We start from the raw sequence: 25,266 nt of genomic DNA on the forward strand, positions 1-25,266 counted from the left end.
TATTGATGTAATGGGAACACGCGCAGAATTAGATTCGTATTGCATACTCAGGTAGACACCATCTTGATCAGAATCAAGAGTACTTATTGTTTCTCTCGTGTGAGGTGATTCTTCAAGAGAAATACGAAACAGAATTGACGACAAGGATCAAAATAAAAAATTCTACACTCTGGTAGACAGAATCTAATGGATTTCGAGGTGAAAACGACGACCGGAACGACATTGAGCTGCAATGGGACAAAAGCACGTGTTTGTCAGCAGTGAAAAAAGGAAGAAACTCAAGAAGACGATCACAAAAGAATGAGAATAAACAGCACAAGCAGGGCGGACTTACTTTGTTACTAAATAATAAGCAGTGAAAATGGCAGAAGGACGTTTGAGGAATGTAGAGAAACGGAAGACTGGTATGATTATGTGGGGAGGTTCGATATGCACTGTGTTGCCCACAATGTGAGAGATACTGAAGCCTATAATAAAAAAAACTGGCACTGTCTTTAAGTGAGGTAGGGAGTAGAACAGTCTTATAAAGACTTGTTGGAGATTATGAGCCCCAAAACCAATAGTAATTACTGAAAGATGTAAATTCTATATCAGGAAGCAAAAGGTTAGCGAAACAGAGAGCCGATATTTGGCCGAATTGCGCAAGTTGTCCAAGACATGTCGTTTTGGTGAATTCTTGGACAAGGCTTTCAGAGACAGATTGATGATCAGTTTGGCCGACCACCATGTCCAACAAAGATTCTTGAGTTCAAAAAATTTGGACATCAAGTCCAACTATGAGATAGTATTGAATTTTGAAATGGCTGATCGTAACACTGATGTTCTACAGAGGGAGCAGGTGGTGAAGAGAATGGAGCAACGAGAATGTTTCCGCTGTGGGAAGAATAATCAGCCTTGCTAACGGTTATTGCAAAAGGGCTCAGTTTTATTTATGTGACAATGTGGAACACATCAAGTCAAAGTGTCCAAGACAGGAAGAAAAGAGAGAAATAGGGTCACAGAAGGAAGAAAAACCAGAAATTTAAGTATTAAAAACAATCTTCCAAAGTTATAAACCTCATGGAGAATTTTGTAAGTTCTAGCAGTGAGGCAGAGAACCAAAGTAACTCTGAGGATGTTGGGACATTGACATTAATGAACATCTGTAATGTATTTGATCACAGGTCAGAGATTCTTGTTCGTATTAACAACGAACTGGTCCATATGGAACTCAACACTGGGGATGCTGTGTCATTAAGGCCAAAACATCTGAAAGAAAACTACTGCCCAAACTTAAAATGAAACAGACCGCATTGTGTTAAAGACAGTTACAGGAGAGAAAGTTAAAGTGCGAGGAAAATGTGAGGTGGATATCAAGTATAAGGGCCAGGCAAAGAAAGAATCATGTCTCGACATTGTAGATACAAAAGGGCCTTCCTTGATTTGAAGGGATTGTTTGGTGAACATCCAACTTGATTGGAAGGCAACTGGTGCAGCGAAGAATGTACAAACTCTTAATGATTAAAAAAAAATCAAAGCTGCAACAGGTGCTTCAGATGGACCAGACAGTGTTTGGAAAGAACATGGGAAAAATTCTGAGAGTCTAGGTCAAATTGCAAGTGAAACTGGAAGTAAAACCCTAGTTCTTCAACCCAAGGATGGTAACTTTTGTTTTCAAAAAGGGAATTGAGACCGAACTCCACAGATTAGAAGGTGAAGGAATAATCGAGAAACTTCAGTACAGTAACAGGGCAGCTCGTATTTTACCAATCAGAAAACCCAGTGGTGAAATATGAATTTGTGATGATTACAAGGTCACAATTAATCAAGCCTTCCAAGTACAGAAAATCCAATTCCGAGAATGGAGGAATTATTTCAAGCTCTGAACGGTGGGAAAAAGTTCATGAAATTAGACTTATCCAAGCATATCAACAAGTCGAATTGGATCTGAATTGCGGAAGTACCTTCAGGGACATATTTGGGATTTATGATTGAACGTTAAGGAGTCAGGATGGATGTAGCTGGCATCGAAGCCGTTCACAGACCACCCTGTCCATCAAATCGAGCTGAGTTGCAGTCATTCTTATGTTTGGTTAACCATTACCGCAAGAACATCCTCAACATGTTAACTCTGTGAAACCCGCTCAACCAATTGATGAAAAAAGACCAGAGATGATGTTGGAATTTTGAAACCAATAAAACTTTCAATTGCTTGAAGAAACTGCTGACCTCAAGGGATAATGTTCTCATTCACTATGACCCAGAAAAGGAAGTGACCCTTGCTGTTGATGCTTCACCTGTTGGTTTAGGTGCAGTATTATAAGTTGATAAAAAAGGAGAACAACCAGTTACATACACTTCCCATTCTTCAACAGCCTCTGAATGAAACTAAGCGAAACTGGAGAAGGAAGGATTGGTCATAATATTTGGTCTCAAGCGATTTCACCTGCATGGTAGGAAGTTCACCTTAGTGACTGACAATAAACCACCAAGTTTGATCTTAGGCCCAAGAAAGACATTCCTGTGTTAGCGGCTGCAAGAATTCAAAGATGGGCGATGGAGCTCATGATCTAAAGTATCGTCCTGCAGACAAGAACAGCCATGCTGAAGCATTACCACACTAACCTCTGCCTGCGACAGAACAGACAGAGGGGAATATTAATTGGACTGTGGAAGCCACAGTGATCAACCAGGAACAACTGCACCACTTGCCCATTACAGCTAAGGCTATCAGCAAAGAGGTACGAAAAGAGGCCACACTGGCAAAGATTCTGTACTTCACCTTGAATGGGTGGCCCGAGGCCAACAGTATTACCACTGAATTGAAAGCTTTTTATACGCGGAGAAACAAAATATCGATTGAAGAGGGTTGCCTGTTGTGGGGGGGCCAAGAACTATTATTCCCAGGAAATGGCAAGAGTCCTTACTAAAAGAAATCCACACCAATCAACCAGGAATGGTTCGGATGAAGGCCCTGGCACACAAGCATGTCTGGTGGCCATCGATTGACTTAGACATTGGACAGATGGTTCAGAGACGCCACATCTGCCAAGAAATGCAATTGAAAACTCCCCGAGCAGAAGCGAACCCACGGAAATGGCCATCACAACCTGGGCACCAAATTCACATTTATTTCACTGGTCCATTTATGTGGAAAAACTTTCTGATTATTGGCCAAATGAGCGGCGAATGCAGTCAACAACAACAACAGAAAAGACAATTGAGAGACAATGAGGGGTGTTCGCAGTTTATGGATTACCCACAGAAATGGTTTCAGGTAATGGATCTCACCTTGCAACAGAGGCTTTGAAGCAATTCCTGCGAAACAACAATGTGTGGCACATATTATCTGATCCCTACTAACGGGGATGCGGAGCACTTCATGCAAACTTTTAAAGGGGCAATGAAAGCAAAGAGTTAATTAAAAACATCATGGAGCCATAAAATGGCAGAATTTCTGTTTCCAAACAGAACAACACCACACTCCACCTCAAAACACACACTGGCAGAACTGTTGTTTGGACGCAACTTGGGAACTCAACTTGCTGCACTGTCCCCAAACATCGGACTTCATATTCAACGGTCGACATCCCTGAGTAAGCCAACTAGATCCCTGGAGATCGGAGAACAACTATTAGAGTGAGATTACACGACAGAAAAGAAACATAGATAAGAGGCATGCTCCTTAAGAAACTAACTCCATGTTCATATTTTGGTACTAGTGGTGACAAGATATGGATCGACACATGGACCAGTTAAGAGCAATCAAGAACCTCATTTCTGTTCTGGTTTCGGACGAACCCCCAACGTTTCGCTTTTGGCACAACCCGACTATGCTGCCCTTTGGATATACTCAGTACCGGTTATTGAGACACCGTCATTGGTGGCTGCACAGGGGCAAGATGCCAGCCAAGCACCAAACACATAGCCAGTAGTGTCAGCCAGTGAGAAGTTATCTGCTCCACAAAAGTCAAAAAGTCACAGTCCTGGTCGGTGTTCTTCATCCCCGAGAAAATCCAAGAGAGAAAGATTCCCGCCAGTACATCTTAAAGCCTTTGTGCAGTGACTTAGAGACTTTGTGTGCTTCCAGATAATACATTTTCAAGTTAGATTGCATGGTATAGTTACAATTATTAGTTGAAGTTATGCTCAAGTTTTCTGCAGTGTTTACAAGTGTTCACATCTTTAAGAAAAGCTTGGTACGTTTTTACAAGTAAGCACAAGAGTTTTTTGAGGGGGAAGTGTTATGGGAACACGTGTGAGCATGTGACGTCATAAAGGAGTGACATTCATATTGTGTGTTCAGTTAGACACCATCTTGATCAGAATAGAGTGTTTACTGTTTCTCTCGTGAAGGCGATTCTTTAAGAGAAATACACATCAATTGAGGAATTAGGGAGAGATTCAATAAAGAGAGATTTTTATTTATATTGAATACTTGTATGACAGTTTTTTACCATGATATTCAGTAAGCACGGTTCCCTCTGAGCTGTGTGGGCATGCACACGCTTTTTGCAACCAGTGCACAAATGAAATTAATGTGCACTGTTCTTCTTCTTTGGCTTGGCTTCGCGGACGAAGATTTATGGAGGGGGTAAAAAGTCCACGTCAGCTGCAGGCTCGTTTGTGGCTGACAAGTCCGATGCGGGACAGGCAGACACGATTGCAGCGGTTGCAGGGGAAAATTGGTTGGTTGGGGTTGGGTGTTGGGTTTTTCCTCCTTTGCCTTTTGTCAGTGAGGTAGGCTCTGCGGTCTTCTTCAAAGGAGGTTGCTGCCCGCCAAACTGTGAGGCGCCAAGATGCACGGTTTGAGGCGATATCAGCCCACTGGCGGTGGTCAATGTGGCAGGCACCAAGAGATTTCTTTAGGCAGTCCTTGTACCTTTTCTTTGGTGCACCTCTGTCACGGTGGCCAGTGGAGAGCTCGCCATATAACACGATCTTGGGAAGGCGATGGTCCTCCATTCTGGAGACGTGACCCATCCAGCGCAGCTGGATCTTCAGCAGCGTGGACTCGATGCTGTCGACCTCTGCCATCTCGAGTACTTCGACGTTAGGGATGTAAGCGCTCCAATGGATGTTGAGGATGGAGCGGAGACAACGCTGGTGGAAGCGTTCTAGGAGCCGTAGGTGGTGCCGGTAGAGGACCCATGTTACGAACTAATAAAACCTTATTAGTACTAACAAAGGAACATTCACCACACAATGGTAAATTCAAAGTAATAATTTTTATTAAACTATTAATAATATAAAATTTCTTACTTATCTCTAAATGTAACTCTAAATTTAACCTCACTTTGTGCAAATATAAATGTGTGTATGTCAAGACCAAACTATTTTAGCTCAAACTTGAGTGAAAAGTCAATTTTAGTCCAGTTTCAAAGTTCTTGTAAAACTTCAGGATCTTTTTAAATTACGGTTCAGAAGTAATTATAAAGCCAGAGTGAAGCACCCGATTTCTTTAAATTCTTGCTTTAAATCAATACTGAAGTATTTGTTAACATTCAAGTTCTTAGATTTTTCCAAACTCACACATCTTGTTGAGCCGTTTTCCAGGAAAAGATTTCTTCTCAATCTCTCACACTAGCGATATCCAACCCTTCTCTTCTTCTTAAGAGTCACAGAAGCTCCTTTCACACTTGACAGGGTTCAAACGCCAATAAGCAAGTGTGAAAGCAAAACCTGCTCAATGCCAGCATCAGATGATGTCATCTCACACCAGGGATTGCCAGCCTCAACCCCTAGTAAAATCCACGGCATCTGCAGATGCCGGCAAGTGTGAAATGGGCAACTGCATTGCAGGCACTTCCTATTAAAGGTAGAACAAGCCAAATGCCGGGGATAAACCGTTGCAAGTGTGAAAGTGTTCAGTGTCCCAGTGAGGAGTGGTCTAGTGTGAAAGGCAAAATCATTATTCCTAACCCAGGACACTGAACAGCCGATTTACTGGGATGCATGTGGGAAAAGAGCTAGAGTATCTTCCTGCCACGATGAGGCTACACTCTTTATTTTCAAAAGAAGAGCAGTCGGAACGTGGTCTCCCTTTCAAAATCCACTTATTTCTGTATTCCCCTTTTATTAGGAGTAACACATAACAGCACCTATTTAGGGTACTGCAATTCAACCCTGTCTTTCTCAAGGGTCCAACAGGGTCTTGACTTCTGCACTGCCTAAAAATGTCAGAATTTGCCAATATATTTCTCAAAATCACGTGACATTTCTTCATCAATGAGATCAGTCTCAATTCTTGGAGACCATTTACTGGAATCTTTAACAGTTTCCAGCTCCAGTTTTCTTGGAAACCATGTGATTTTCATAACACTGGCTTGCAGACATCACGACTCCAAAAGATGACCTCACTTCTGAGTGTATTATATGGGTGTGTGCAATCCTTTCCCAAACCCACTACATTACCTAAGAGATATTTATAGGAAATATATTAAAATGTTAATACTAGCACAGACCCATTACAGCGCCCAAAAGGTTAGTTACCTAAAGTAATGTAGTTATATATACCGCACGGATGGCAGTCTCTTCAATCTGAGGCGCCTGCAAGCTCACACCAAGACACAAGAGAAACTTGTCCGTGAACTACTCTTTGCAGATGATGCCGCTTTAGTTGCCCATTCAGAGCCAGCTCTTCAGCGCTTGACGTCCTGCTTTGCGGAAACTGCCAAAATGTTTGGCCTGGAAGTCAGCCTGAAGAAAACTGAGGTCCTCCATCAGCCAGCTCCCCACCATGACTACCAGCCCCCCCACATCTCCATCGGGCACACAAAACTCAAAACGGTCAACCAGTTTACCTATCTCGGCTGCACCATTTCATCAGATGCAAGGATCGACAATGAGATAGACAACAGACTCGCCAAGGCAAATAGCGCCTTTGGAAGACTACACAAAAGAGTCTGGAAAAACAACCAACTGAAAAACCTCACAAAGATAAGCGTATACAGAGCCGTTGTCATACCCACACTCCTGTTCGGCTCCGAATCATGGGTCCTCTACCGGCACCACCTACGGCTCCTAGAACGCTTCCACCAGCGTTGTCTCCGCTCCATCCTCAACATCCATTGGAGCGCTCACACCCCTAACGTCGAGGTACTCGAGATGGCAGAGGTCGACAGCATCGAGTCCACGCTGCTGAAGATCCAGCTGCGCTGGATGGGTCACGTCTCCAGAATGGAGGACCATCGCCTTCCCAAGATCGTATTATATGGCGAGCTCTCCACTGGCCACCGTGACAGAGGTGCACCAAAGAAAAGGTACAAGGACTGCCTAAAGAAATCTCTTGGTGCCTGCCACATTGACCACCGCCAGTGGGCTGATAACGCCTCAAACCGTGCATCTTGGCGCCTCACAGTTTGGCGGGCAGCAGCCTCCTTTGAAGAAGACCGCAGAGCCCACCTCACTGACAAAAGGCAAAGGAGGAAAAACCCAACACCCAACCCCAACCAACCAATTTTCCCTTGCAACCGCTGCAATCGTGTCTGCCTGTCCCGCATCGGACTGGTCAGCCACAAACGAGCCTGCAGCTGACGTGGACTTTTTACCCCCTCCATAAATCTTCGTCCGCGAAGCCAAGCCAAAGAAAAGAATACTTTAGAATGCAATCAGCCTCATATTATGTTAAAACATAATACAGTTAATATAGTTTTATTAGCCATGAGAGATAGATTGTGCAAAAATTATCTTGAAACAATTTCAAGTTTACATTTGCACAAGTATTCAAGGTGCATATTCTTTGGTCACAGGACAACAAAATTTTGCACAACATAAGATTTTTGCGCACACTGACGACTAAAAATTAGAGGAAGCATTAACAATAAGCTTTAGCATGTACTCTTGAAGCAATTAAACCAATGTTGAAATGGTGGTATGAAGACAAGGTAATGTCTGGTTACAAAAGAGCTGTTAAACCGTTTTCCTTCTGAAAAAAAGGCAAATTAAGAATTCCAGGTAGGTAATTATTGTTATTTGCATATTAACATATTGCAATGGAAAATGAAAACCTACTGAATTATATTCTTGTCCTTCTGTTTCTAGTGACTAATTTAAATTTTATTATTTTTATTGAGTGTTTTAAATCAACATTTAAAGAGTCCAGTGCCAGAAAAATTGCAGTTTAGTCAACACATGTCAATATAATTTTGTTAAAAATCAGACATAATTCGCATCTCCTACAAAATAAATGAATCAGCAATCATGACATGTGACCCTGGAGAAATGCATCACCCCTCCCCTCACAAATTTGCTTTCAGCTTTCAAAAATAATCCATGCATTAATGTCTGAATAGTTTTACAACCCTTCATTCAGATGCAAAGCCTTTGTTCAACTTGCCAAGACCATTTAGTTTGGATTAAAAGGAAAAAAAGCAACAGACACACTGTACAAAAAACCATCAAGGGCACAAAGCAGTCTTTGGTATTACTGCTGTCCTCCTCCTTTAATACCCTTTAGTGGCAAATTATTGCCTGGCCTGATCTTGTGTTCTTCACTAACAAAGGTTATCCAATTTGAAGATCTCGTCCCGGTTAATGTTCCAAGCCGCTGAATTAAAATGCTGGTTCAAGCCTCTATTTAACCTACTGAATACGCTAGCTGGACACATTATTCACAATGCTTAATTTGAGATTTCTTTAAAAATAGAATTCAGATGGTCAAAAGCTCACATCCACAATGTTTTCAATCCACACACAAATTCTCAACGTGGAAGAAAACCTGATTCAAACATAAAGCCCACCACAGCATTAACTTCTAATTTCACCCATTTTTTTGGGAAACATTGAACTTGTCCACTGACAACCTGAAACAGCATAAATCATGCATTATGTTGACTTAACACAGTTAAATGATAGTTGCAGTTAGCTTTGACATTTTAATTGATTACTATCGCTGTACTTGAAAACTTGACAGCTTTTATTTTACTTATGAAGTCAAGCTCTTTACTGACAGATACTCGCAGCCTTTGGCTTTCTATAGGGACTGGAAAATTTGTGTTTGACTGGGTTTATCTAAGTTCAAGTACGAGCCTTATTCTTAGCTGGCCACAAGGTTTGAATACACAGATGGATTTCCTTTTAGATCGCACTTCATTTTAGATCCTTTGTTCAACTAAAACTGTACTTTCCCCCCATCAGGGTCATCTTTTGCAACATTTTAAGCCACACCTTCCACTGATAGCAAAAACACACCCTGCATGGAAATAGACACAAGTTAGTATATAAGTGTACGACACTTTATCAAATAAAAAGGCTTTTATTTTTAAAAAAAAACACAGGAAATTCCAAATCTTTCCAGTTGAAATATTTCTAATGGGTGTAACTAAAGTTATTGTATTGAGTGGGTGTCAACTGAAGTTGCTCAATGAAATTAATTTTGCAATGTGATTTAAAAAAAACCTAGAAATGTGAGGATGACTTAACTGACCTGCAATCTCCTTTTCAAAGTGGTCCAGCCTTATCCACAGGAAAATGTGGCTTTCTAATCTTTCTGAAAATTATCTACAATAAATTGGAATTAAGAATGTCATTGCTGTGGTTTGACATCCATATGAAAACATGCCATTATGCTTCTAATTATCTTGACCCACATGGGAAAAGCTGGAATGCATTATGTCTTAATGATCACAACCAGAGGTCCTGACTTTTCATTTTCAAGGAACAGGGAAGATCCTCCCTGCAGCTTCACTATTAACATGTCTGTTTCCTGTCGGCCCACTCAGAGATAATGTCATTTATCTCCGAGTGCGGCACAAGACCAGTCATTAGCCTCAATAAAAAGACCCCGAACAAAGAGCAGTGATTGCTATCCATTGCCAGGGTCTGCAGCCAAAAAAAAAATCTAATTTCATTGAGGGAAGGGGGTGTGGAGATGCTGAATTGAAGTACTATTCATACACACACCAACCAGAAGCAAGATTTGCCTAATGTATGATTACTGTAACCACATAAAGCACTAGCCTCACCTTACTCAGCAACAGAATTTAACTTTAAACTGGCAGACGTAATAATACAGGAGATATCTAGATCAAGTAAGAACATAATGCTGGAGAAACTCAGCAGGTCAGAGCACAGTACTTTATAGAGCAAAGATATATAGCTTGAGCCCTTCATCAAGGATTTTTTGTTGGTGTTGGTCTGAGGGGATGTAAATGTAAATGGAGTTGAGGTACAGTCATGTATTTGAATGGAAAACACACCAGAGAGGCAAATGGCTTATTCTGGATTGCGCAGCCCAACATTCCCATAACAAACCCCGGCATGAAGCCAATAAGTCTAAATTCCTGCCCCGCGATTTATCCTGCGGGACCCCAACAACTTTTTGAAGGAAGCCCGCAGTATAAATCGTACCGGAAAAATTCAATGACGGTCAGCCATTTTCCTGCACGTCCAACCACCAGGAATGTTGTACTCAGGTACTTGCAGTCTATAAAGGAACTCAGTGTGAACGACCACACAGGCAGTAATTATATATATTTTTTAATTTCCGCTATTTTCCCGACATTGCAGTTTAAAAACCCATAACACCCCACACAAACACACATCCCCACCCCCCCACACACACACCTCATTGCTAACTAGTTTTTAGATTAATCTTCCCATTTTCCATTTAATGTTGCACAAGGAACTTCCTTTCCAAGACCAATGACACATCTTTCTTCTATATTCATTCCATTTGCTCAGAAAGTCTATCATGGTTAAAGAACACACTTTCATCTTGTCTCCCAGGTGACTCATACAATTTGCTTTCTCTCACACTTGTTACAAGAATCTTACAGCCACAATTTTAATTCATGAAATAACTTTCATTTATGTATGCTTTAACTACTTCAGTTAAGTGCACAAAGGGCTCCACAGCATTTAAATGCAAGCATTCCCAGGGTGGGAACTGTTGACTGAAAATACAAAGGGACCAGCCACATACAGTCCAAGACTGCAAGACAAGAGGTACTTTTACACAGCCACTGAACAGCAGAAAATTTCAGGAAAATTTCTGCTGCGGTGACAATGTAAAAATGGCGGGACAGTATTTTTTATGCAAAATCCCTCCCGTAATTTTTCCACTCATACCCCTGCACGTTTTTTAAGAAACAGGCCTAGTGAATACAACATTCCCCCTTTGACAAACTCCGTAACACAGGAAGGCTGAGAAAGAGTGCCCTAAAAGTGTCCCTGTGTAAACGACCACATCAGGAGGTAAGTATGCTAATTTTTTCCAGAATAATTCCGAAGTTTCTGAGTAAAAATGCCCACTGTTTTTAGCTGCGTATCCTGCGAGAGTGACTTCCCTCCCAACACTGCAAGGCCTTTCAATCACCTACAAGGCAACAGGTCAGGATGCATTAGGGGCATCATCAGCCATCATGAGCCAAACCAGTTCACCTAAATGAAACAGCATCCAGCATTCTCGGTTCTCTTCCTCAACCACCAATGCACAATGTACACCAACTACAAAAACACTAATGTTACCCACCATGACAGCACTTCCATCACCTGTAACCTCTATTGCCAAGTAGGACAAGGAAAATAACAGCATTATCCTCCTAGTCACGTACTATCTTGAATTGGAAATATGTCACTGATCCTTCATAAACATTGCGTTTAAAACCTGGAACTCCCTTCCCAACAGAAGGTACCTTCACCCATAGAACTGCAAGGTGGCATGGCAAACCTTCTCAGAGATAATTAGGGATGGGCATAAACACTTGCTTTGCCAGCAATGACCAGATTTTAAAATATTTAATTATTGTACTGCAGGAAAATAAACATTTCACATTTCAGTGAAATGTTAAACAGCTGTTTAATATTGGTAAATGTTGACAATCATTTATTTTTGTCCAACACCCTTTTGCTGGTATTTCCATTAAATCTAGTGGCTTCTTGAACCATGTGGCCTTACAAATGATATTGAGAATTCACCTCATTAGCAGTAAAAAATCAATAGGCATTCTGGTCTCACAGATCTTGGGAGGTCACTACAAGTTCGTCCAGAAGGTTCTCAACGGTCAAAGGCCACTAGCACATTCATTGACTTTGAAAGGACTATGGTCACACTATTCAAAGTTACAGAGCTTTAAGTAGACTGAAGGTTTTTTTTGTGTGTTCTATAGGGACTCGTGCTCGTTTGTGGTACCATTCACCAGCCTAAACTCATCTTCCAGAGTTCTGAGTCAGCTTTTTAAACAATTCACACTCATACAAATCTGCCCTTTGTTTTCCTCTTTAATCACTGCTTACCACTTACAGTCTTTTGCCACAGACTGTATCAGACAAGCAAGAGCACCATACAAAGAACAGGAAGGTAATATGGATGTCTCCTTTCAACTCGTCAGCAGGACAAAACCAAGCACAAAAGGCCCAGCTGAAAACGTGTTTCTGCCTGCAACTATTTATTGGTCTGTTGCAACTGAAAATAGTTGCTGCCATTAAATGATCCCCATCACATGGTTTGTGGAAGCAATTCTCAGCTATGAAATTTATCACTGCATCATTTTCAAAAGGTGACAAATTCTTCCCTGGGATATTAAAAGGCCTTATGAGGTCTCTCAGTCCACATCAGCAGCATGTTTCTGAACTCCCAGTAGGATGTGTTACAACCACTGCATAGAATTTCCTGGCTTTACTCAACATTATATGTACTTTATTTCAGTTAAATGTACTTCAATTCCAGTTAAATCACAGGAATTTATCAAATAATTTAATCCAGTTAGTTATTGGTTACAACATTAATATCTCACTTCAAGCCAATCCAAAGCATAATTCTATTTAATTTACTGAACAAACAAAATCATGTGTCACATAAGATTTTCAGTGAAGGTATGGGTGCTAGCAAGCTTTTATTGGAACAATTTTGCAAACTCCTGGGAGTGTTTATGTCTTGCCAAGGGTAAATGAGTCAGACATGTTAGTAACAAGCTAAACCATAAAAATGGGCTACATTGAAATAACACAAACAAAGCAAATTATAGGCTGCATTTTATCCAAGCTATAGATGCAGGGAGTGGCAAGCTTTACAACATATTTGTCATGCTCTGTACAAAGGGCAGAAAAAAGTCACAAATATAGTTTTAACAGGATCTGATTTATCAAATTTTAGATGACTAACTCCCAGCAAACGAATTAAATATCTAGGCCAAGTGTAAATCTTCCAATATAGGGCAGAGATTAAACATCGACTCCTCCAACCTTACACCTTTAGCATCCCGCTACTCAAACAAGTACAGCTGGACACATTTGTCTTCAACCTCATTCAAACCAGACAAGTATATAAATTTTTCACAGCCTGTTTAACAGAAAGTGCCTCCACCTTTCAAATAAATAACAACTACAAGACACCAATATATGCATTAATACCATGGGTTCCATATCAGGTACCATTTCATTTCCTTCAAGCCATAAGCTGAAGGTTTAAATCTGAATGATCTTTGGAGCAATGAACAGACAAGCTGCAGTAGAATGAATAGTTTGCTTGTCAATTATATCTAAGAATCAAGACAAGCAAGCAGTAGTACCAGGAAGATGTTTTTCTGTGTGACTCACTGATTATCTATCAGTAGCACTGCTTTTGTATACACACACACATGTATATACACACACATGTACACACACATCCTAGATTGCTTTGAGAAATGGACACATTGAAACAATTTCTCCAGGAGACTATTTGAGATATAAATAATGAAGACATAGGAATAGTGAAACCACACCACTGTTGCCGTGACACCTGGCCTTAAGATGTGAAAGTGCACAGATGCCTGCTAAACAAAATTGTTGAATTTGAATATTCAGCAAAAAAATAAGTTTAGACATGCAGGGGAGCACTTTTTTTTTAAACATTCCACAGAGTCTGATCCTGAAACCTGAAGAGATTAAAACTACTCCCAATCTGTGGGATATCAAGGTAAAACAACTTGATTGGATAATTATCAAACATGTCAAACAGTTTGCCAATCTTCTTTATTCCAAATCTGTTTAGATATCCTTCTCACGATGAACAGACGATGAACATTAGCCTCTGCAACTTGCTGTTTAAATCTTTATTAACATCTCAATGTCTCCTTGAAACACTTTCCCTGGCCATAAAATTAACCAAATAAAATACTGTCATTCACGCCGACAAGCCTTGGTGCTCTCTAAAGTCGCAAACATCAGAAATGCCAAGTCGACCAACTCAACAAGCTGGGAAAGCACTTTATTCTGCACTGAGACAAAATCCTCTCCAACTCGACTGAATCAATTTAGGGAATTGAATGGGAAGAGAAAGGTTGAAAAGTGGATCACAAGGTGCTCCGCAAACGATATCAAAAAGGAAGTAATTACTCTGAAAGGACTAAATTATTCAGCGTTTCTTTACCAAAACTGAACCGCAGCTTCACAAAGCAGTTCAGTTGGAAGCATTTTGTTGATCTGATTACACTAAGGGACTTGGTTTTAGGAATGGAGCAGACATTGTTTCACACACCAGCATCAACAATAATCAAGTTAGCTTCTGAAATGGCACAATTCCTCTGACATAATTATCCCACAAACAATTGGTCGGAGCCTCCTGAGAAACTCCTCCACAAGTCTTTGGATAATTACCAACATGCCAGAAGCCTGGTTACCCCACCAACAATGGGCTCCCCTTCACAGTGAGCAGAGAGGATGGTCGTGGCCCGCACTGATGTTCATCAGACACACTGGGCCAGCCCTGCATTGATGATTTTTTTAAAAAAAGAGAGACAAGCCTTTCTGAAGGCGTTTGGTGCGCTATTTGATGGCAAAGCACCTCCCCCACCCTTTAGGCAAGCAGCAGTGATCACGATAACCTCATTTCTCCCCCAGCTGCGGTTCTTGCTCTATTGTCAGCGTGAATGATCATACCACCAGGCTGCTATTTCACACACACAAACACGCGAGAGTGTGGATCTTAAAAAAAAGATTCGAGAGCTCCAAAGCCCCCCCCGGACGGATACACAGATGGTCCTGAAATGTCACCACAAAGTCTTGCAGACCCGCAGGTCATCAGGGCGGCGCTTTGAAATTGTAGCAAGCATGTTGCATTATTCATCACAGGGGGCACCGCACCCGTCCAACACAGGGGGCACCGCACCCGTCCAACACAGAGGGCACCGCAACCGTCCAACACGGGGGCACCGCACCCGTCCAACAAAGGGGGCACCGCTCCCGTCCAACACAGGGGGCACCGCTCCCGTTAACACACGGGGCACCGCTCCCGTCCAACACAGGGGGCACCGCACCCGTCCAAAACACTGAGGGCACCGCACCCGTCCAACACAGGGGGCACCGCACCAGTCCAACACACAGGGGGCACCGCTCCCGTCCAACACAGGGGGCACCGCACCTGTCCAACACAGAGGGCACCGCACCCGTCCAACACAGGGGGCACCGCACCCGTCCAACACAGGGGGCACCGCAACCGTCCAACACGGGGGCACCGCACCCGTCCAACACAGGGGGCACCGCACCCGTCCAACACAGGGGGCACCGCTCCCGTCCAACACAGGGGGCACCGCTCCCGTCCAACACAGAGGGCACCGCACCCGTCCAACACAGGGGGCACCGCACCCGTCCAACACAGGGGGCACCGCTCCCGTTAACACACGGGGCACCGCTCCCGTCCAACGCAGGGGGCACCGCTTCCGTCCAACACACAGGGGGCACCGCACCCGTCCAAAACACTGAGGGCACCGCACCCGTCCAACACACAGGGGGCACCGCTCCCGACCAACACAGGGGGCACCGCACCCGTCAAACACAGTGGGGACCGCACCCGTCCAACACAGGGGGCACCGCACCCGTCCAACACACGAGGGGCACCGCACCCGTCCAACACAAAGAGGGGGGAACGCACCCGTCCAACACACGAGGGGCACCGCACCCGTCCAACACAAAGGGGGCACCGCACCCGTCCAACACAGGGGGCACCGCACCCGTCCAACACAGCGGGCACCGCACCCGTCCAACACAGGGGGCACCGCACCCGTCCAACACAGGGGGCACTGCTCCCGTCCAACACAGGGGGCACCTAACGCGTCCAACACAGGGGGCACCGCTCCCGTCCAACACAGGGGGCACCGCACCCGTCCAACACAGGGGGCACCGCTTCCGTCCAACACACAGGGGGCACCGCTCCCGTCCAACACAGGGGGCACCGCACCCATCGAACACAGGGGGCACCGCTCCCGTCCAACACAGGGGGCACCGCTCCCGTCCAACACACAGGGGGCACCGCTCCCGTCCAACACAGGGGGCACCGCACCCATCCAACACAGGGGGCACCGCACCCATCCAACACAGGGGGCACCGCTCCCGTCCAACACAGGGGGCACCTCTCCTGTCCAACACAGGGGGCACCGCTCCCGTCCAACACAGGGGGCACCGCACCCATCCAACACAGGGGGCACCGCATCCGTCCAACCCAGGGGGCACCGCTCCTGTCCAACACAGGGGTCACCGCTCCTGTCCAACACAGGGGTCACCGCTCCTGTCCAACACAGGGGGCACCGCTCCTGTCCAACACACAGGGGGCACCGCTCCCGTCCAACCCAGGGGGCACCGCTCCTGTCCAACACAGGGGTCACCGCTCCTGTCCAACACAGGGGGCACCGCTCCTGTCCAACACAGGGGTCACCGCTCCTGTCCAACACAGGGGTCACCGCTCCTGTCCAACACACAGGGGGCACCGCTCCCGTCCAACCCAGGGGGCACCGCTCCTGTCCAACACAGGGGTCACCGCTCCTGTCCAACACAGGGGTCACCGCTCCTGTCCAACACAGGGGGCACCGCTCCTGTCCAACACAGGGGTCACCGCTCCTGTCCAACACACAGGGGGCACCGCTCCCGTCCAACCCAGGGGGCACCGCTCCTGTCCAACACAGGGGTCACCGCTCCTGTCCAACACAGGGGTCACCGCTCCTGTCCAACACAGGGATCACCGCACCCATCCAACACAGGGAGCACCGCTCCTGTCCAACACACAGGGGGCACCGGTATCGGCTTTAAAGGACAAGTGGGACCGCGGCAAGTAAAGAGGGAGTTACCTTTTCGGTCTTCAGCTTCTTGAGGGGTCGGCCCCCGTCCCCGTCCTGCTCAGCCTCCTCCTTCCTCGCCGCCGCGGGATGGCCGAGGAGCCCCGGCTCCAGCGGGCTCCGAACGTCCTGGACCCTGGCATCTCCGCCGCTGCCCTTGGGGCCGAAATTAAAGAGGTGCCCCCCCGCCGCCGCCGCCGCCGCCGACACCCCCACATCGTGTTTCGTGCTCTCCTTACGAGACCGGCCTCCCTCTTTATCCCGCTTGGAGCCTCCTCCCCTGCCCGATCCCTTGCCGGGCTTCTCATCCTTGCCTTTAGTGCAATTGCCAATGGCGTTGCTACAGTTATTATTATTGCAGCCGCCGCTCACTGTTTGACCCAGGGTTGAATTCATGCCAGAAACCTCTCCAGGGCGCCCTTGAACTTCCTGCCTCTTGCCAGCACTGCTAATTTCAGGAATCCCATACAGTGAGGCAGAGGCGAGAGATTTATTAGCATCCTTAGAAGTTTTGCTTCTTTTCACTTTAGATTTGCCCGTCTCCTTGTGGGAATTGCCTTGGGGAGGCTGGACGGAAGAGGAGGTGAATTTGAGGCTATCGGAAAGGGTCACTGCTGCACTCGCAGCCAAGCCCCCGCAGTCCTTGGCCAGGGTGTTACTGCTGCTCGAATTATTCATTTCCAATTTCTGCCTGTCCTTCTCCAAATCGGCTTCCAAATCGATGATCAGATTGCCCACTCCAATCTCCCAGTCATCGCTACTGTCGTAAGTATCAACCGCGTTCGGATCAACACATTTACCAGTAGCAAGAGAACTGTTCACTGACATCCTGAAGATGGGATCTCTTGGATAAAAATTGGATGAACTTCACTGCTTTGAATCTGAGAGGTCATTCGCTTCTCCGCCACGTGTTCACCCCTTCCAAATGTTTATTTATATATATATATATATATATATATATATATATATATATATATATATTTATATCTATATTCCCCTTATTTTCCAGGCGCACGATCCACACACGAATGAATTACTCCCTGTAAAAAGATAAGACTAATAAATCGGTTGTTGGGTGAGACCAACATTTTTCTTCTATTTAAAAAAAAACCCTTTTGCACGTCGGTCTGATTTGAACTTTCCAGCAATCTTTTGATTTTTATAAAAAAATCCAATCACATGCATTTTTAATTGAAATGCATCCCCCCCCACCCTGTTGACCTCTGTCATTTCCCCACCCCCACCAAAAATGATCGTCGAACAGCAAAAAAAATCGGAGCTGAGCTTTTCAACCCCCCCCCCCCACCCCCACCCCCACCGACTAACATTTGTGGAAGTTATCATAATGCAACAAAAAAAGCCACATTGCTGAAATGAATCACCACTCGTTCGCGCTCCATCGGGCTCTGCACCAAGGTGGCCCCAGTGACCGCAAATGAGGTTACTTGACAAGGATCAGTGTAGCCATTGAAAACCCTTGAAAGAGCATGCATCATGGGTAGGTGCGATCCTTACCTTGAAATCATTCACTGAAAACAGGAGCGGCCCCCACCCCTCCAGACGCAAGCCTGCACCATCTCGCCGCCCATCCTCAAGCCCGCACAACTTCTGGGCCACGCGAAGTGGGAGAAACCTCCTCGCCACTTCATTCTCCCCTCCTCTTTCCCTCGGCGCACAGAACGGATTCTTTCTCCCTCTCTCTCTCCCCCCCCCCCCCTTTTCTCAGCGAGCGGAAAATATCTTCAAAGTCCCCGCACACGCATTCGCGACCCACACGTTCAATTAAAAACCACCCCCTTGACTGTGCGCGGGTTCCAAAATAATCATTTTTTAAAGAAAGTTTCCAAACTTCCCATTCCGCCCTGACCGCACACTTTTCGTGATCAGTCAATAGAGAAGGGGGGGGGGGGGTGGATCTACAGGCGTCCGGTGGAAACAAGACAGTATAAGCTAATCCTGGGATAAATTAGTGAAGGGGGGGGGGGGGGGGAAAACAGCAGAAACCTGGACTGGATTACACATTCTGTCCGGACGTGGCACCAAAACAGTGTCAAACACACATTAAGCGACGCCAGTCAATCATGTGGCAATTTCATAATCGACACTTTCAAATGCAACAAAGCAAGGAGCCGAGGGGGGGGGGGGGAGGGAGAAAGACATCTAATACAACTAGGAGCGGTTTGCTGCAAACGTTGACGATCGTCTGCTTACCATTTTCTGTCATCTTGTACTCGGATTAGGAGCTACACAGTTTAATTAGCTGGCGTTTAGAGCTAAAAAGCTGTAATGAATTGTTGATGGATTTGAAGGGGGGGGGGGGGGTTGTAACAACCAACCATCTAAAAGCAGCTATTTTGTTACAGTTCGCGCCTCAATCACGTGAAGCCAAGATTCCCTGGAGCTTGACGTGAGAACAAAAATCGGTGACAAGCGTATCAGAAAACTGATCTCGCCTCAGAGAGGGAAGAAACAACAACAAAAACCTCCAAATCTGCAGTGTGAACAGGGGCGAGAAAAGGAGGGTGTGTGTGGGGGGGGGGGGGGCAGTGATCGACCTGGTCGGAATAAGCACAGACCTTTGGAAAACGCTGCGTGTGTCTTTCACATCGGCTCTGCAACCGCAGGGAAGAGGGTGATCGACAGCCGTGACTGCATTATAAAGTCAACTTCAGCAAAACTTGACGCTATTTACAAGCTCGAGTGATCACGGTGGAGCGAAGCCCCAAATCGGAAGCATTTGTATTTTTTTTTTGGTTCACGAGCGTGAAATAAACAGGGATAACAGCACCGGATCTAACTTTTTAAGTCAACAAAATGAATCAAAGCTAATTTCTATTCGATTATAGCTCAATCTGATCCAAATAAAATCTCAAGAGGGCGAGGAAAAAAAAATCATTAAAAAAAGAGAATTCTCCTGTCAAAATGCAGTCTCTGGTGTGATTGATAAAACTTTAAGACTATTGTATTATATACTCACGAGCAGTACTGGTTCGGTTTTGCCCTGGTCTTCGTGTGAAATGAAATGCATTTTTTTTTGTTATCTTGCACTGCTGTGTCCTTGCGTGTTTCTCACTCGTGCCTGTGTGACTCTCGGTGGGTTTTGTTGGGTACATTGGCTTGTCTTCAGTGTGTGTGTTTCGCTAGGTGCATTGGCTTGTCCTCATTGTTTGATTGGGTGTACTGACTTATCCTCGCAGTATATGTTTATGTGTATTTCACTGGGTACAGATTTCTCTCTCTCTCTCTTTGCTCCGCTCCTTTGTTTCACAGCCATTCGCCCTGCAGCCACTCAGAGCGCAGCTTTAATGAAACTCAGCCCAGCCATTGGCTGTGTATTTTCGCATCTGTGTGTGCGAGAGAGAGAGAGAGAGAGAGCTGAGCTTGCAACGCAAGAGTCAAGTTAGCCTGTGTGTGCGAAAGGAGCTTCCAGCAGAGCCAGCATTGGAGCGTTCAACTCCCAGCAGTGGAGCGTTTAGCCAACATAGCCAGAAAAAAAAAACAGCTACTTTCACCCTTCTCTCGTCACAGGCTGCGGCAGCCAGCAGAGCTTGAACCAAGCACCCAGCTGAACCAGTTCCAAGTATTGAGTCCGCCAACCACTGCATGAAACAAAGGGATATGATGACTTACACCTAAAACATTTTAATGCAACCCTCTTCATCCAGAAGATTCGGTCATGATATTTAAATGTATAATAAAATGCATCCTCCAGTGAGATCATATATAGCCCAACTATTTAAAGTAACAAGAATCTGACTTTCCCTGGATGATTTTCAATTACTTTCTCATTCATCCAGAAAATGCAGGTTACTCGTGTTTTGATTAACTGTGCTTTGTTTCAATATCATAATGAAAGCAAAACCTCGCCCTGTTTTCCGAATCATATTTTGGTTTTAAATATTGAACATTACAACTAGTCCTTATGCATCTGTAAACATATTTTGAAGTGATTACTTTATGGGAAACATTTTGAATGCTGGAGGCACTCACTTTATTTTGCCATTTGAATAAAGCATGATTTGTTGTCCCTAAATTACAACTGTTAGCGCCTGAGTGTTACTAATTCAACTGTGCAAAAATAATTGTAGCATCTAAACACCAAAATCTAAAGCAACGTCTCCTTAAATTGTCTTCCACTCGTTTTTTTTAGTGAGAAGCTATTTTTTAGAGGTTAAAGCGTTATCTTGTTAAACCAGGCTATTCAGCAGTGTTGGAAACAAATAACATTGTCTGTGCCATTCTGTTAATATTTCTTTCTGTGGGTCAGTATTTGTGTCCATGTGCGGATGGTGCAGTTGCCTGCTTACATTTGTGTAAATTAGTTCTTCCCTTGTGTATACCAATAGAAAATGTGTGCTTGTTATGTTTCTGAATGATGTATGAGCTGTGGTATTTATATTGTGCATGCATCATTTATCATATTTGTGCCTGATATGTATATGCATTTTTTTTTGCTTGTGTCACAGTGCTGTATTATTTTAGTGGGTGTGGCATGTTTGCCACTTTACAATATGACTTAGGCATATTTGCATTTCGATTTGCTTCATGTCTTTGTAACTGTTTATTATACATGCAAATCTATTGCCTTGATTTCTCTGTGGCTCCCTCCCTCCATTTACTGCCGGTGGGATCATTCCTTTGAGTAGCAAACCTTGCTTGAGTGTCCATTGTACCAGAGCACAAAGGCCTCACCTCGCATAAAGCTATCAATGCAGTGCGTCGAAAATCAAATGTGATTTTTTTTTTCTCTTTTTAAATGCCTCAGCAACTCACAGGTTCAACCACCTGGGTCAAGAGTTAAATGAATGTCTGGTGGATGCGTTGTCTGCCACTGCAAAATGTAAGCTGTCTACGGGGTGGTACTTGTACGAACAAGTGAACCGAATATCATAGGGTGTTTTTTTCTCTCTCTCTCACTCTCTCTCTTCCTTCTTCTCCCTGACAACGCTTTGTGTATGTGCGTCTTTCCCTCTTGGTGATTTGCCCTTCGTGCTTCCACCGCCCGATTTGTCAGTGGGCACATCAGACAATATTTGCAGAGTAAACGTTTGCTCAAGTACAAATCATGTCAAAAGAAGCCTGCCCAATGAGAAGGCGCAATCCTCTCTTTTTAGATCAAGAGTAGGGTGAGGTGGATTTGCACATAGGATCACCCTGAGTGTCCACAACCAGGCAGCAGCTGAACTGTGACTGCAAACTTCACGCCTTACTCACATGGTGCTATCAACGCATTCTGCAGATGTCGTCGTCGCCGTTTCATAATAGCTCTCTTGGTCTGTGTGTGTGGCTGATAACAATGTTTCTGTTTGGACATGCTGGTCGTAGTTTTATTTTGAGCTCACGGCAGTGCAGTAAACAGCCATCATTTCCTCCTTCCATTGAGTTTTTGCTACAATGGACAAATTGAGTTGGGGCATGCAAGCTCTCACCTTACTGGTGGCTGGGGTGAGGGGGCGGGGGTTAGGGTTAGGGTTACAATATGACTTAGGCATATTTGCATTTCGATTTGCTTCATGTCTTTGCAACTGTTTATTATACATGCAAATCTATTGCCCGGATTTCTCTGTGCCTCCCTCGTCCATTTACTGCCGGTGGGATCAATCCTTTGAGTAGCTAACCTTGTGTCTGAAAAAATAGCTATTGGAAGATCATAATTTTTTGTTCTCTCTGTAAGATTATGAAACTGATTCTATCATGATTTGAGGGAAAGACACAGGTCGCAGTATGAATATGTTCAGATCCCTTTTAATTGATCTGGCTGTAATGTTAAATATAAAACAATGAATCGTTATTTGTGAAATGCAATTATCAGTAAATGTTAGTTTCCTTCCCACAGAAAAATATACATGCTGTTCACCTGAACTAAGGGCCACACTTGCTCAATATAAACATTTCTATAAAGATCCTTTATCAATAATACACTGGCGAGTACCAGAATAAGATCATCATCTTTTTTTAAGTTTACTTAACTCTTCACACAGAAGTAGATAAATCATGCTTAACATGAACGATAGTAGGTACTGATGAAGTTGCTCTAATGAATGTTGAGGATGGAGCGGAGACAACGCTGGTGGAAGCGTTCTAGGAGCCGTAGGTGATGCCGGTAGAGGACGCATGATTCGGAGCCGAACAGGAGTGTGGGTATGACAACGGTTCTATATACGCTAATCTTCATGAGGTTTTTCAGTTGGTTGTTTTTCCAGTCTCTTTTGTGTAGTCTTCCAAAGGCGCTATTTGCCTTGGCGAGTCTGTTGTCTATCTCGTTGTCGATCCTTGCATCCGATGAAATGGTGCAGCCGAGATAGGTAAACTGGTTGACCGTTTTGAGTTTTGTGTGCCCGATGGAGATGTGGGGGGGCTGGTAGTCATGGTGAGGAGCTGGCTGATGGAGGACCTCAGTTTTCTTCAGGCTGACTTCCAGGCCAAACATTTTGGCAGTTTCTGCAAAACAGGACGTCAAGCGCTGAAGAGCTGGCTCTGAATGGCCAACTAAAGCGGCATCGTCTGCAAAGAGTAGTTCACGGACAAGTTGCTCTTGTGTCTTGGTGTGAGCTTGCAGGTGCCTCAGATTGAAGAGACTGCCATCCGTGCGGTACCGGATGTAAACAGCGTCTTCATTGTTGAGGTCTTTCATGGCTTGTTTCAGCATCATGCTGAAGAAGATTGAAAAGAGGGTTGGTGTGAGAACACAGCTTTGCTTCACACCATTGTTAGTGAAGAAGGGTTCAGAGAGCTCATTGCTGTATCTGACCCGACCTTGTTGGTTTTCGTGCAGTTGGATAACCATGTTGAGGAACTCTGGGGGGGCATCCGATGCGCTCTAGAATTTGCCAAAGCCCTTTCATGCTCACGGTGTCGAAGGCTTTGGTACTCGAGATGGCAGAGGCCAACTGCTTCGAATCCACGCTGCTGAAGATCCAACTGCGTTGGGTAGGTCACGTCTTCAGAATGGAGAACCATCGCCTTCCCAAGATCATGTTATATGGCGAGCTCTCCACAGGCCACCGAGACAGAGGTGCACCAACGAAGAGGTACAAGGACTGCCTAAAGAAATCTCTTGGTGCCCGCCCCATTGACCCCTGCCAGTGGGCTGATATCGCCTCCAACCGTGCATCTTGGTGCCTCACAGATCAGCGGGCAGTGACCTCCTTTGAAGAAGACCGCAGAGCCCACCTCACTGACAAAAGACAAAGGAGGAAAAACCCAACACCCAACCCCAACCAACCAATTTTCCCCTGCAACCGCTGCAAACGTGTCTGCCTGACCCGCATCGGACTTTTCAGCCACAAACGAGCCTGCACCTGACATGGACATTACCCCTCCATAAATCTTCATCCGCGAAGCCAAGCCAAAGAAGAAAAGTAGGTTCTTAATTGTCCCTTAATATATATCCTCCCAGGGTAATGTGCCACAATATGATGTGGAAGTTTACAGCAATAATTTAATGAAGGATTATATAATCCGTGGATGCTGTACTATAAAAGAAATTGCCATTTCATTCTGCAATGGTCTTCAGTACTTTCCTCCATTGAGTCTCCTGGTCTAATTGTATTTCTCAGTGACTCACACTCCATATCCATTAATGCTACTTTATTCAACAAGCAGCAATTTTCTTTAATTCATAAACTTATTCAACGATAGATTTTGCTGGACATTTCCAGATTCTACATAGAATCTGATTCATAATCATGTCTGTAACGGATCATATTGCGTGATCTTGTTTGTCTGTGTTCTTGGTTTAAGAGAGCTCCATAGCACCTTCCAAAAAAAATAAATGAAATCCTGGCTCCCTGCCCCCTCCTTTGATGTTGAAGTCATTGTACCAGGCATTGCACTAGGGCTGGAGTCTTTGAAGCAAAATATCCAAGCCAATATATATATTTTCCTTTCAGCCCCAAATATAATCATTTCCGAAATCAGATTCAAAAGAATATATTTGTATTTCTGTATTTTTCTTCTTCCAGTGGTTGAAATTCTTCGTCGATACTCTGGACTGAGTTCAACAACCAAATTTATGCACCAGCAGGATGACTCAGTAATCTGGCATCCCCAGTGACACTTAACATTGAGCACATCTTGCTGGCTTTGTCGATTGGTTCAATGTAGTTGAAACAAGAAAAACCTTACATATTCTGATCCAACCAGAAATGTTTTTATTACACAGTAATTTATTCCAAAAATGTAACTAAAAAAAACCTGTCTAATTTTATACATTACTACATTTAGAAGACTGTGAACATTTTTAAAAAAAAAAGAA

General features: G+C 44.4%; 1 protein-coding gene and 1 long non-coding RNA gene across 8 annotated transcripts in view; one reads left to right on the forward strand and one right to left on the reverse strand.

Annotated features, from left to right (window-relative positions):
* Positions 1-20,280, reverse strand: part of LOC138740467 (zinc finger protein 608-like) — a 113,571-nt gene extending 93,291 nt beyond the window's left edge. For 2 of the 7 annotated variants that reach the window (XM_069893185.1, XM_069893170.1), the window contains exons 1-2: positions 19,987-20,278; positions 17,022-18,049 (exon numbers count right to left, since the gene is read on the reverse strand). In XM_069893185.1, the coding sequence (XP_069749286.1) occupies positions 17,022-17,837 (816 nt within the window). In that variant the 5' untranslated portion in view covers positions 17,838-18,049; positions 19,987-20,278. Of the gene's footprint in view, positions 1-17,021; positions 18,050-18,524; positions 18,611-19,220; positions 19,302-19,986 lie in introns of those variants that run through there. The other 5 variants (XM_069893178.1, XM_069893195.1, XM_069893204.1 and 2 more) reach the window with 5 other exon arrangements.
* On the forward strand, positions 16,819-21,797 carry LOC138740494 (uncharacterized). Its single transcript, XR_011342951.1, has 3 exons — positions 16,819-17,186; positions 17,540-17,774; positions 19,373-21,797. It is a non-coding gene; the product is annotated as an uncharacterized lncRNA (long non-coding RNA).
* The last annotated feature ends 3,469 nt before the right edge of the window (positions 21,798-25,266 follow it).

The sequence above is a fragment of the Narcine bancroftii genome, chromosome 1 (assembly GCF_036971445.1).
Source record: "Narcine bancroftii isolate sNarBan1 chromosome 1, sNarBan1.hap1, whole genome shotgun sequence".
Classification (NCBI taxonomy): Eukaryota; Metazoa; Chordata; class Chondrichthyes; order Torpediniformes; family Narcinidae; genus Narcine; species Narcine bancroftii.